This window comes from Oncorhynchus tshawytscha, linkage group LG12 (genome assembly GCF_018296145.1).
Source record: "Oncorhynchus tshawytscha isolate Ot180627B linkage group LG12, Otsh_v2.0, whole genome shotgun sequence".
NCBI classification, from domain to species: domain Eukaryota; kingdom Metazoa; phylum Chordata; class Actinopteri; order Salmoniformes; family Salmonidae; genus Oncorhynchus; species Oncorhynchus tshawytscha.
The window spans coordinates 52,518,572-52,531,925 of NC_056440.1; the positions used below are offsets into that span (position 1 = coordinate 52,518,572).

The 13,354-nt window shown below is 40.8% G+C and overlaps 1 protein-coding gene across 1 annotated transcript in view; it reads left to right on the forward strand.

The window, feature by feature from the left end:
- LOC112264162 (ALK tyrosine kinase receptor) overlaps positions 1-13,354 on the forward strand; it is a 140,053-nt gene that overhangs the window by 14,440 nt on the left and 112,259 nt on the right. The window contains exons 2-4 of the mRNA XM_042331106.1: positions 2,375-2,506; positions 5,918-6,055; positions 10,080-10,183. Coding sequence (XP_042187040.1) covers positions 2,375-2,506; positions 5,918-6,055; positions 10,080-10,183 — 374 coding nt within the window. The remainder of the gene's footprint in view (positions 1-2,374; positions 2,507-5,917; positions 6,056-10,079; positions 10,184-13,354) is intronic.

Here is a 13,354-nt window from a genome sequence, read left to right on the forward strand (position 1 = left end):
CATTCAATGGTTGAGTCAATTGCAAGTTGAGCAAATTGAAGTGTTCTTTCCAGGCGCAATGTAAGTTATTATCACTGGGATATGAAGGAAAAACAGGGCCTGTGTTAAGTGTTTAAAAAAGTAGAAAGTGTATGTTTGGTGTTAAGACTGTTAAAGGATGCAAAATTGTTATTGAGTTGAATTGTGTTTGGGAAATAAAGATAGACATGGTAATATTTAATTCAGTAGAGAAATGTGTAGGCGACTTAACTTACTGTCCTGTCGCTCAACTTAGCCTATATATTTTGAAACTAATGTTTACATGAATTCTGATCATTTCTAGGGATACAGTATATTTCAGGATGTTGTGTAACAGTCAGAAGTTTGGACACCTACTCATTCAAGGGTTTTTCTTTATTTTTACTATTTTCTACATTGCAAAATAATAGTGAAAACGTCAAAATGATGAAATAACTTATATGGAATCATGTAGTAACCAACAAATGTTAAACAAGTCTAAATATATTTTATATTTGAAATTCTTCAAAGTAGCCACCCTTTTCCTAGATGACAGCTTTGCACATTCTTAGGATTTTCTCAACCAGCTTCACCTGGAATACTTTTCCAGCAGTCTTGAAGGATTTACCACATTCTGAGCACTTTGTTGGCTTCTTTTCCTTCCCTCTGCGGTCAAACTCATCCCAAACCATATCAACTGGGTTGAGGTCGGGGTGATTGTGGAGGCCAGGTCATCTGATGCAGCAGTCCATCACTCTCCTTCTTGATCAAATAGCCCTTACACAGCCTGGAGGTATGTTGGGTCATTGTCCTGTTGAAAAACAAATGATAGTCTGTCGCGGTAGGGGATTTTGCTATAGGTCCGTTAAGGTACCCCCGTCGAGAGTGATACAAGTCGTCTCACTCAAGTTCTTATGTCACCCGGCTAACAGGTGACTCACAGGTCCACCGGACTGACCTGGTTATGTATCCTGCCCTTTATTCTGAGATTAGCCTTATGTGATGCCGTTAGGCTGGTTTCGGGATCGTAGATAATATCAATCAGACTTAGAGCACCGCTTGCTTTACTTTCACTTTCCCTTTGTATGCTCTTATATCAAGACTCACGCAATCTATAACTTGGTTACGATTTACATTCTATGTCCGTTATTCTGTTCAAACCATTATATTGTCTTTAGTGCAGAAACTAGACTTGTTTCCCTAGATTGGGAGTGCCAGAGGTGTTCTCTCCCCTAGGGTTTTGGGTCTAGTTTGTACTAATTATTCAATGTTTGCAATTCACACAGTTGTATACGTTATTACAGTTTCTTTCTGGTCCTTAATCTATAACATCAAACATCATCAAAACACTTACTACTATTAATGCCTTTTATATGTATTACAACAGGCGGTTAATTACCTTAGCGCAGGTTGACCTGGTTGGTCCCCAAAGAGTATGTACTTCCACTCACAATTTCTCCAGAGGCTTATCCAATCACTCAGTATCTGTTTCTCCTACTAGCAGTTGTACTATGATTTACAGATTAGTGAAGAGAACGGTTCGAGATCAAGACCCTTTGTAACACCACTGATGCTATTTATCCACTCCGGAAAGGAGGTGGATGTATTCAGCACAAGGAGTGTATAGGGTAGTTGTCTCAGTATGTCTCGTTCAGAAATCAGAAGTCAAGTATGAAAGTCAGATATGACCTTTAAGGTTGATGATAGTTGAAGTATCACGAGCTGTCTGTCAGTGATAAGTCAAGTAGCACTATCATGCCTTTCCATTGAAAGCATGCTTTTTATATACTCTTTCTTCAGGACCAAGTCAACCCATGCTCTGAATTCTATTTTTAAAGCGGCGTATCCTTGCACTGAAGTGCGAGTTGCACTTCTGTGTGAGTTGCACTTCATTGCTAGTTGCTAGTTGCAGTGCTTCGGGTGTCTGTGTCTATGGATCATCTAAACCCAAATCTTCCATCAAGTTCACCCAGGGTGAGGTGTCCTCAAAGCTCTTTTTTGTGCTCTTGCATCAAGACCCACTAAGTGCAAACCAGGTGGGATGGTGTATCGCTGCAGAATGCTGTGGTAGCCTTGTTGGTTAAGTGTGCCTTGAATTCTAAATAAATCACTAACAGTGTCACCAGCAAATCACCCCCACACCATCACACCTCCTCCTCCCTGGTTCACGGTGGGAAATACACAGGCGGAGATCATCCTTTCACCTACTCTGCGTCTCTCAAAGAAAATGTCTTACCCAACTCTCCCCTACATAATACCAGTTTGGCATACGTGTCCATTTTAAGACACCCTAAAGCCTCAATCATGTCATTCTGATGATGATTCATTGCCCTCTGTTGACAGATATGTTTCTATATCTCTCTTTGCTTCTCTCCAGATCCCTACCCAATCCACAACATCACCCTCCAGGGCCAGTACCACTGTAACCAGGGCCCAGGGGTCCCTCTTGGACAGCTGTGTGACTTCAAGATGGACTGCCCGCTCGGCGACGATGAAGGGAACATGTGCCGTGAGTACAGCCTATCTACTTGTATCCCATGCCTCTGCCATGCTTCACTATTGCTTCTCACCCTTGACGTTTCCTGTGGAAGTAATTTTTGATTCTAGAACACATTCGTTATCTCAAGGCCCAGGAATAGTTGTTCTGCCAAAGTTGGGTTAGAAAGTCCCCTAGCCCTGGATATTTTTGTATGTGTCTGTAGCTGTATATGTTTGTGTGCAAGGTCGTCATGCACATTGAAAATGCACAGCCCTCGTTTTTTTTCATATGTACACTGAAAATATGGAAGATAATGTTTCTTTAAGGCATGATTACTTCAAAGCAATTGAATTTGGCCATCAATGCTCCCTAAAAATGATTAGGTACATGACGCGTGTGTGTAGTTTATCATTTATACATATATAATTGCATGTGTGTCGATACACATATCTCTGGAAATGCATTTGAAGTGAATTCCGGAAAAGCATACAGAATGTTAATTTATACTAAATGACTTACCTTCCATGCACATACATATGAAGCTGAATTAAGAACATGCCCCCACAGTGCACGATTAGCCTCCTGTGTGCCACTTATTAGCATGATGGCTGCTCCCCTGTGCTTATAGGTTGACAAACTGGGGGGGCTAGCTAGATAAGAGGCTTTTTCCCTGCTAATGACACTACGTGCGTGCTAATCCAGTAGGTAGTGTACATTTGAATGTGCTGTGTGTTGGAGATGCCCCAGCGAGACAAACTATTTCATGAAAGGGATTCTGAGTATAATTAGTTGATTTAAGCGCCACTTAAAACATGAAATGCATGGAAATCAGTATGTGTAACAACCAGAGGTTGCACAGCCTCATAGTCACTGGAATTCATGATGCCATGGTCTTTCTACAGGGAGTGACTTGAGAGGTGTTCATAACATGATTAGGACGCTCGTTACGCATCCAACACACATCCAATGTTTGCTCACGCTTTGTGGCAAATGCTCTGCTGTATCTTATCTGCGAATAATGCCAGTCAACCTTGTCAAATGTGGAGTAGTTATTTGTCCATGGCTACGATAACACTAGTTACATCACTGATCTCATTCATTGGATTGGCTGTATTTGACATGAGAAGTGGGTAAAACCAAAACATGAAAGAGAAAGTACCAAATTATATTACTCTACTATTGTAAAAGCAATGGATCACCAGTCCATTCCCTGATGATTGCAACATGATAGTAAGGACATAAAGGCTGATTAAACTGTGTTGGGAACCTAGAGCTCTCCTCTCTGTCTTTCTGTCTCTCGCTCTCTCTCTCTCAATCTGTCAGATCTGAGAGGGAATTACTTCACTTTTTTATTTTCCATTAAGCACTATTACCAGTGATTCATGTGTTTTTTGTATTTCTCTCCATTTACTCTCCTCACCCTGCCCATGATCTTTTCTCTCACTCTCTCTTCTTCTTTCCTCCCTCTTTCTCTGTCACTCACTCCCTCTCTTTCCCATTTCTCCCTCCCTTTCTATCTTTCTCTCTCCTTCCCCCCCATGTCTCTCTGTCCACTCTCTCATCTCTCTTTTCTCTCTCCCTCCCTCCCCTTCAGTTACTTACAGCTGTGCCCTGCAATTGCGTCATCCTACCCGCCATGGGATATTCGCGACTCTGAGTACCAAAGCACACTGTCTTACCCTTCGGCATAACCTATTCAATATGATCCAGCCATGATTTATCTTTTCTTTTATTTAATCTAATTAAGTACGACAACGCATGTTGCCAAAACTCATTGACTGGAAAAGGGAGAAGAAGAAAAGTAGAATCTAGCTCAGCTCAAGTCAATCATGACAAATATCTGACATTGACATTGAGGATGGAAGAAGGTGGCGTAGGGTGGGGGTGGATGTCCCCCCCAGATTTGCTTTTACACATCTGCCCCGGTTAGAGGATCAAAGTCTCTGCTGGTCAAATTCAATCAATCAAATGTATTTATAAAGCCATTTTTAAATCAGCAGATGTCACAAAATGCTATACAGAAACCCAGCATAAAACCCACACATCAAGCAATGCAGATGTAGAAAGGTAGGAACCTAGGAAGAAACTTAAAGCGGAACCAGGCTCTGAGGGGTGGCCAGTCCTCTACTGGCCACGCCGGGTGGAGATTATAACAGTACATGGCCATATAAGGCCAGATTGTTCTTAAAGATGTTCATAGAGGACCAGCAGGGTCAGTCCTTGTCATACAAAGAGAAATAATGAAGAAAAACTATTGATGAAATATATTGGTGCTCATCAGCCATTGGACATAAACATTACACAACAAGTTGGAAATCAAAAAGCAAATTCAACAATGTGGTTTGGATGGATAAGCGGCTAACTGCAAGCATTGTAAAGCAATCACTGGCCTAATCATTTGGTCTATTTTCTCCTCTTAATTTTGCCTACTGTTCTGACTTGGTAGTTCACATGGAGCCTATGACCTGTTTTAGAGAAGTGTAATCATGAAATATTATAAGAGCTTTCATTGTCTGCTTAAATGTCCCCTGTATTTATCCTACAGTGCTGACTTGAACTGAATGGCCCATGTTCGCTGCACATTTCAAAAGTGCTGAACAAATAGTTATATTGACTACGTCATCCTAGCTCGCTCATTAATGACGGATTGCCTCTTATCCGCTTGTCGTCCCCTTATGCCATAGTTTGTACATCTCAATTGTCATTTGTTTAAGCAAGTCAGCCATGTCAGCTATATATTTTTTAAAGGCAGTAAATGAGCCTGAATGAACTGTTTCGCTGCCTGATAAGGCTTTGCTGATAGCCAGGTGTACCAGTGGTAAGATGTTGAGACTGCCGCTGTGTCTTTGCTGTTAGGACAGCTTTATGTAGGCCCTAACAGTTTGTGGGCACCATTTGTCACCGTTATAGTGCAATTAAAGTAGTGTTTAGTGTTGTGTTGTGTAGTAGCTGTGCTGGCATGCATCCCAATTAAATTTTTTGGCCCCACCAAGATTTACATGCTAAAATCACCACTGGTTAGCAGCATGCATCCTTGCTGAGATAACTTGGCAAATTCTATGTGAAACATGTCTAATGGTCCTACTAGAAGGCTTGGACAACTACCTGCCCCCTATGAAGTGACTTTTAGGCAGTTAAATACTGTATACAGTACAGACACCCCCATTCACAGCAGGCTTGAATCGCCTCCCCTTTTTTCTCTTATTTTGATATCTCCGATTTTCTTTCTCCTCCCTCTCTCCGACACCCCAGCCCAGAGGTCTAACTCAGAGGTCTTAGCCATCTTCATGTCTTTCAGACTTGTACAAGCAAGTTGTTTGGATGGCTCCCCACTCTATCTTGCTCTCTCGCTCTTTCTCTCTTAGGTCAATTTATCTTCAGTTACAGCTCGTTTGAGGCTACTCACTCTCTTCTCTCTCTACCGCTATCTCTCAATTTCAGGTCAGTTTCTCAATGGCAGCTATTGCTCCTTCGAGGACGGTGAGTGCGGATGGCAGCCAATTGCAGCCAAGGGATCCTCCTGGAGGCGTGTTCGCACCATTCCAAAGAAGGTGCGGCCTAGCTGTCCATCATCCTCAGGTGAATCATCAGTGCTTTTTAAAGACATGTCGTCACTTAAATATATATATACAGTGGGGCAAAAAAGTATTTAGTCAGCCGCCAATTGCAAGTTCTCCCACTTAAAAAGATGAGAGGCCTGTAATTTTCATCATAGGTACACTTCAACTATGACAGACAAAATGAGAAAAAAAATCCAGAAAATCACATTGTAGGATTTTTAATGAATTTATTTGCAAATTATGGTGGAAAATAAGTATTTGGTCAATAACAAAAGTTTATCTCAATACTTTGTTATATACCCTTTGTTGGCAATGACAGAGGTCAAACGTTTTCTGTAAGTCTTCACAAGCTTTTCACACACTGTTGCTGGTATTTTGGCCCATTCCTCCATGCAGATCTCCTCTAGAGCAGTGATGTTTTGGGGCTGTTGAAGGGCAACACAGACTTTCAACTCCCTATATTTTCTATGGGGTTGAGATCTGGAGACTGGCTAGGCCACTCCAGGACCTTGAAATGCTTCTTACAAAGCCACTCCTTCGTTGCCTGGGCGGTGTGCTTGGGATCATTGTCATGCTGAAAGACCCAATCACGTTTCATCTTCAATGCCCTTGCTGATGGAAGGTGGTTTTCACTCAAAATCTCACGATACATGGCCCCATTCATTATTTCCTTTACATGGATCAGTCGTCCTGGTCCCTTTGCAGAAAAACAGCCCCAAAGCATGATGTTTCCACCCCCATGCTTCACAGTAGGTATGGTGTTCTTTGGATGCAACTCAGCATTCTTTGTCCTCCAAACACTACGAGTTGAGTTTTTACCAAAAAGTTATATTTTGGTTTCATCTGACCATATGACATTCTCCCAGTCTTCTTCTGGATCATCCAAATGCTCTCTAGCAAACTTCAGACGGGCCTGGACATGTACCTCTTAGTAGTTAGGGTGCATTTTTTCAACTTTTTGATAAAAAGCGTGCAAGATTGCAACGTCCTGCTACTCATGCCAGGAATATAGTATATGCATATGATTAGTATGTGTGGATAGAAAATACTCTGAATGTTATAAAACTGGTTAAATCATGTCTGTGACTATAACAGAACTTGTGTAGCAGGCAAAACCCCAAGGAAAAACTGTTAAAAATATATATATATATATCCCTCCGCCAGTTCCCTGTATTGTCTATGGCAAGGGAAATTAGATAGCACCCAGTTTACAGTTCCTACAGCTTCCACACGATGTCGCCAGTCTTGGGAATTGGGTTGAAGTTAATCTTTGGTGAAATGAAGAATAGGCACTTCCTGTCAGAGGTTACACGGTGGAAAGTTATGAAAGAGAGAAAATCGTCCATGATTTCTTGACTTGCTGCTATTGAATACAGATCGCCCCATCATCAATTTGATCGATTATTGATCAAAACCGTAATCTGGCTTTTTTATGGTGGTTTTTGGAGCAGTGGCTTCTTCCTTGCTGAGCGGCCTTTCAGGTTATGTCGATATAGGACTCGTTTTACTGTGGATATAGATACTTTTGTACCTGTTTCCTCCAGCATCTTCACAAGGTCCTTTGCCGTTGTTCTGGGATTGTTTTGCACTTTTCACACCAAAGTACGTTCATCTCTAGGAGACAGAACGCATCTCCTTACTGAGCGGTATGATGGTTGCGTGGTCCCACGGTGTTTATACTTGCGTACTATTGTTTGTACAGATGAACGTGGTATCTTCAGGCATTTGGAAATTGCTCCCAAGGATGAACCAGACTTGTGGAGATCTACAATTTCTTTCTGAGGTCTTGACTGATTTCTTTTGATTTTTCCCATGATGTTAAGCAAAGAAGCACTGAGTTTGAAGGTAGGCCTTTAAATACATTCACAGGTACACCTCCAATTGACTCAAATGATGGCAATTAGCCTATCAGAAGCTTCTAAAACCATGACATAATTTACTGGAGTTTTCTAAGCTGTTTAAAGGCATAGTCAACTTAGTGTATGTCAATTTCTGACCCACTGGAATTGTAATACAGTGAATTATAAGTGAAATAATCTGCCTGTAAACAATTGTTGGAAATAATACTTGTCGTGCACAAAGTAGATGTCCTAACCGACTTGCCAAAACTATAGTTTAACAATAAATATGTGAAGTTGTTGAAAAACGAGTTTTAATGACTCCAACCTATGTGTATGTGAACTTCCGACTTCAACTGTATATATATATATATATATATATATATATATATATATATATATATATAGTGGGGAGAACAAGTATGTGATAAACTGCCGATTTTGCAGGTTTTCCTACTTACAAAGCATGTAGAGGTCTGTAATTTTTATCATAGGTACACTTCAACTGTGAGAGACGGAATCTAAAACAAAAATCCAGAAAATCACATTGTATGATTTTTAAGTAATTCATTTGCATTTTATTGATCTCAATCCCATTGATCACATCTGGGAGCTGTTGGATCGGAGGGTGAGGGATAGGACCATTCCCTGCCAGAAATGTCCGGGAATTTGCAGGTGCCTTGGTGGAAGAGTGGGGTAACATCTCACAGCAAGAACTGGCAAATTGGGTGCAGTCCATGAGGAGATGTACTGCAGTACTTAATGCAGCTGGTGGCCACCAGATACTGACTGTTACTTTTGATTTTGACCCCCCCCCCCTTTGTTCAGGGACAGATGAATCAATTTCTGTTAGTCACATGTCTGTGGAACTTGTTCAGTTTATGTTTCAGTTGTTGGATCTTGTTATGTTCATACAAATATTAACACATTTTAAGTTTGCTGAAAATAAATGCTGTTGACAGTGAGAGGACGTTTCTTTTTTTGCTGAGTTTATCAATTATATGGGCCATGTCCACCAACCCTAGCTATCCCAAATCACTCTGTTACCCCTTAAGGGGGTAACTTCCTGGAATGCTTCCCAGCCGAAACAGTTTGGTAGACTCTAAAATGTAATTATAGATGCCATTTGATTGAAGTTATCGCTTTATTACTAAACCTGTGGCGCATTGACAAAATTCTGTGACGTTTTAGACTTTGGTGAGGGTTTTTTCGGCTGTTCGGGCACACATTATTCTGGAGGCAAGCCGAAATTTGGAGCCTAAGTTTACGCCCCTTTGTCAGTGATTGGTCAACAGTACGGAAATTTCAATTAAATCTTTATTGACATTCAATGAGAGACGACTCATTTTCATGCATTTTGTTTTATAGAAAAATCCTGCACCAACTGTCTTAAATGTGAAATTGTGCGACTAAGAACTCTTCAGCAAAAATGTAAAAATGTATGACCGACTACTTAAGTTATCTTCCATTAATGTGTATACTGGCTATGGAGTCTCAAAATGGACAAACTGTACAATTGTCGCTTTTTTCTTATTTTCCAAGCGAAGTTCTTTTAAGTGAGTATGCGAGCACACTCGTTCGGTTCGGCTAGTCGAGTTCGGCTAAGGGCCAGCCAAAATGAAAGCATACTGAAGCCTGTACTTGTGTACAGACCCTGTATCTTAATATGACCCAGTTTCTCACAGCAGGAAAATAATCCTGCAGAAACAGGACATTTTATTACTATTATGTGGACTATAAATGAGGCGTCTCTATAGACCCGGGTTCGATCCCAGGCAGTGTCACAGCCGGCCGTGACCGGGAGATTCATGAGGTGGCACACAATTGGCCCAGCGTTGTCCAGGTTAGGGGAGGGTTTGGCCGGCCGGGATTTCCTTGTCCCATCGCGCTCTAGCGACTCTTTGTAGCTGGCCCGGGCACCTGCAAGCTGACACATTGGTGTTACTGGCTTCCGGGTTAAGCAAGCAGTGTGTCAAGAAGCAGTGTGGCTTGGCAGGGTCGTATTTCGGAAGATCCTTGGCTCTCGATGTTCGCCTTTCCGAAGTTCGTTGGGGAGTTGCAGCGATGGGACAAGACTGTAACTACCAATTGGGGAGAAACAGGGTTTAGAGTAAAAAATGAAAAAATATGCCCAACATGTTTCATAGAAGCTTGTACTTGTAGAATCTTCTGTCATTATTTATTTGTGTGATGTGTGTCTTCCAGGTGCCATGTTCAGTGTGGATGGAGGACAGTCCAAGGGTCAGCAGGGGTCCGCATTGCTCAGGAGCCCTCTCTTCCCTCCTCCCCTACGGAACTCTCCATGTGAGGTGAGAGCAAAGGAGTGTTCTTTCTCCTACACACACACACACATGCACACATACACACACAGAGAGAGATAGATACACAGCAGACACTCACAGACAGTCAGACAGAAAGAAAGACACACACACATACACACACACAAAGCCTTCCTGTTGTGTGCAGATGTGGTCTTTTAAGTCTAAGCAAAAAGACTTACACACCATCGGTGTCCCAAATGGCACCTTATTTCCTTTACAGTGCACTACTTTAGACCAGAGCCCTATGTAGGGAATAGGGTGTAATTTGGGACAGAGGCTAAGTGTGTATTAGCACATAGAGAACAAACAAAAACATGAATGAATGGACAGAAATTATGTAAGAGAGGAGTATCTGGAAGCAAACAGGCAGACTGTGAAGAAAAATACAGTTGTGTTTCTGTTGAAACTGGTTTGAAATACTAAGTTATTGATAATGGCAATATTGCTGAATGACTAAACATACATTTTTAGATATAATAAGAAGAGCTCTCCTTACTTAAGGATATGAATTAATCTAATGGATTGAAAAGTCCTAGTTGAATACATTGGAGCACTTTGTTTTCATATAACTAGTTGCCTAAAAACACAGACAGACGTGCGCGCACACACACACACACACACACACACACACGCACACATTTACACTGACCTGTAAGAGCTGCAGTGGACATTATTATTAACTTATTAATATAAAATGTATTTCCTGAATTGACAGAAGTTTGATCCCAACCCTGATAGTGGTGGTTTAGCAGGATAAGAAGTTGGTGATATTTCCCAGGGATAGGATTTCCAGACATGAGGTCAACCCAATCAATAAACATAAGAGACCGTGCCTGTCAATCTGATGACAAAAAATATAATGGAGAATTTCAAATGCATTATTGGTCAGCGAGGTTGTCAGTCAGGTCGAGACAGGGTGAGTCCATGGCTATGGTTTTAAAAGTCTGCCTCTTGATAGGTGTCTGTCTGGCAAGTTGGCTAATATTGTATTTAGAGGTTAGTAGGGTGTTTTTGTTAGGACAGCATCAATGTTTTCACTTCACTTAGCCCTTTCACTTTGTGTAACTTTACCACAGGAGATAAATACCTGGTAGAAACTGCTATGCAGTATTGAGAGAGTCTAAGAGAACAAAGCACCTCTTTTGGCCGAACTCTTATTCCTCAAAATGTGAGAATTAAATAATATTTCTACTTTGAGAAGGTGGGAATGGTCTGTGGACACTTAAGGGACAGTTATGACAAGTGTGTTTCATTTGGTGATCTCATGAAGGGAAGGAAACACATAACGGTGTCTCTTAAAGTGTACATTTCCCAGATGTCAGGTTTATCTAAATACTCTGAAAGATATGTGATTAAACTATTTGTGAAAAGGTGTAATGTGATGTTAACCTTCTAAATGAGAGTATGGATTTTCATATAAAGATTAACTAGACATTATGTCGGCGTCATGGATCTGCCCTTTTCTCTGAACTGTATAAAAACCCATTCGTGACGGAATTCACACCAGACCACGCAAACCCCGGTGTATGCTAAGTTGAATTTCTAAGACTATAAAACATGCAGCTGATGTGACATATTGAAATATTTGGCACTACAAATCTACCAAATGACAAACCATACCACGTGGCGCATAGGCTACACGGCTGGAAATGATGGTACTCTGAAGTATCCATTCTAACTACCTACAACCACGAAAGACATTGTGACTTCTGGGAAAGTGAACCAGACACTCTGATGAACCCTACAGGACGACCGAGGATTCCAACAGAGAAGACATTTTGTCTACCAAGCTGTCATATCGGCTTAGCCCACTAGGGACCTTTCTATCATTGTTAGTAACCAATATCTACTGTTTGTTATGTATTTCTGTGATTAGTTAGGAAATAAATAATTAAGCCAATTTGTATATTGCTGATTCATTATGGAAACTAGGGTTCATGCAGATAACCAAGACTTTTGACATTCAGATGAGACTGATAGAAGGAAAATAATAATTAATGACTGATTGATGACTGAAATGTAAGAGTTCTTTAAATCTCTAAAAGTAAATTCGAAAGGCGGAACTCCTTAACCTCTCTAGGTTATGTGGGATGCTAGCGTCCCACCTGGCCAACATCCAGTGAGATTGCAGAGCGCCAAATTCAAATACAGAAATACTCATTATAAAAATTCAGAAAAGATACAACTATTAAACATAGGATTAAAGATGAACTTCTTGTGAATCCAACCACGGTGTCAGATTTCAAAATTGTTTTTCGGCGAGAGCATACCTTACAATTATTTGAGAACATTGCCCAGCAGACAAATCATTACAAACAGTAACCAGCCAGGTAGAAAAGTTACCCAAGTCAGAAATAGAGATAAAATGATTCACTTACCTTTGATGATCTTCATATGTTTGCACTCAGAAAACATTCATTTATTCAATGTTCGATAAAGTCTCTCTTTATATCCAAAAAACCTCTGTTTTGTTTGCGCGTTTTCTTCAGTAATCCACAGGCTCAAACGCAGTCACAACAGGCAGAAAAGAAAATCCAAATTGTATCCGTAAAGTTCATTAACATGTCAAACGATGTTTATATTCAATCCTCAGGTTGTTTTTAGCCTAAATAATCGATAATATTTAAACCGGACAATAACGTTGTCAATATAAAAGGTAAACAAGAAAGGCACTCTCTTTGGTCGTACGCATGAAAAAGCTCTGACACGGCAGGGTCCACTCTTTCAGACTGCTCTTACTCCCTCATTTTTCAGAATACAAGCCTTAAACAATTTCTAAAGACTGTTGATATCTGGTGGAAGGCATAGGAACTGCAATTTGAGTCCTAAGTCAATGGATACTGTAATGGCAATGAATATAAAAATCCTACTTCCTGAATGGATTTTTCTCAGGTTTTCGGAAACTTTTTAGAGTTTTCTGTCCAAATCTACTAAGGATATGCATATCCTATCTTCTGGGCCTGAGTAGAAGCCAGTTTAATTTGGGCATGCTTTTCTTCCAAAATTCCAAATGCTGCCCCCTACCCTAGAGATGTTAAATAAACTTTTCCGTGGTGCCCCAGGTTATTGCTCCCACAGTTGATTTCTTCAAACCAAGCTGCTTACCTATTGCAGATTCAGTCTTCCCAGCCTGGTGCAGGTCTACAATTTTGTTTCTGG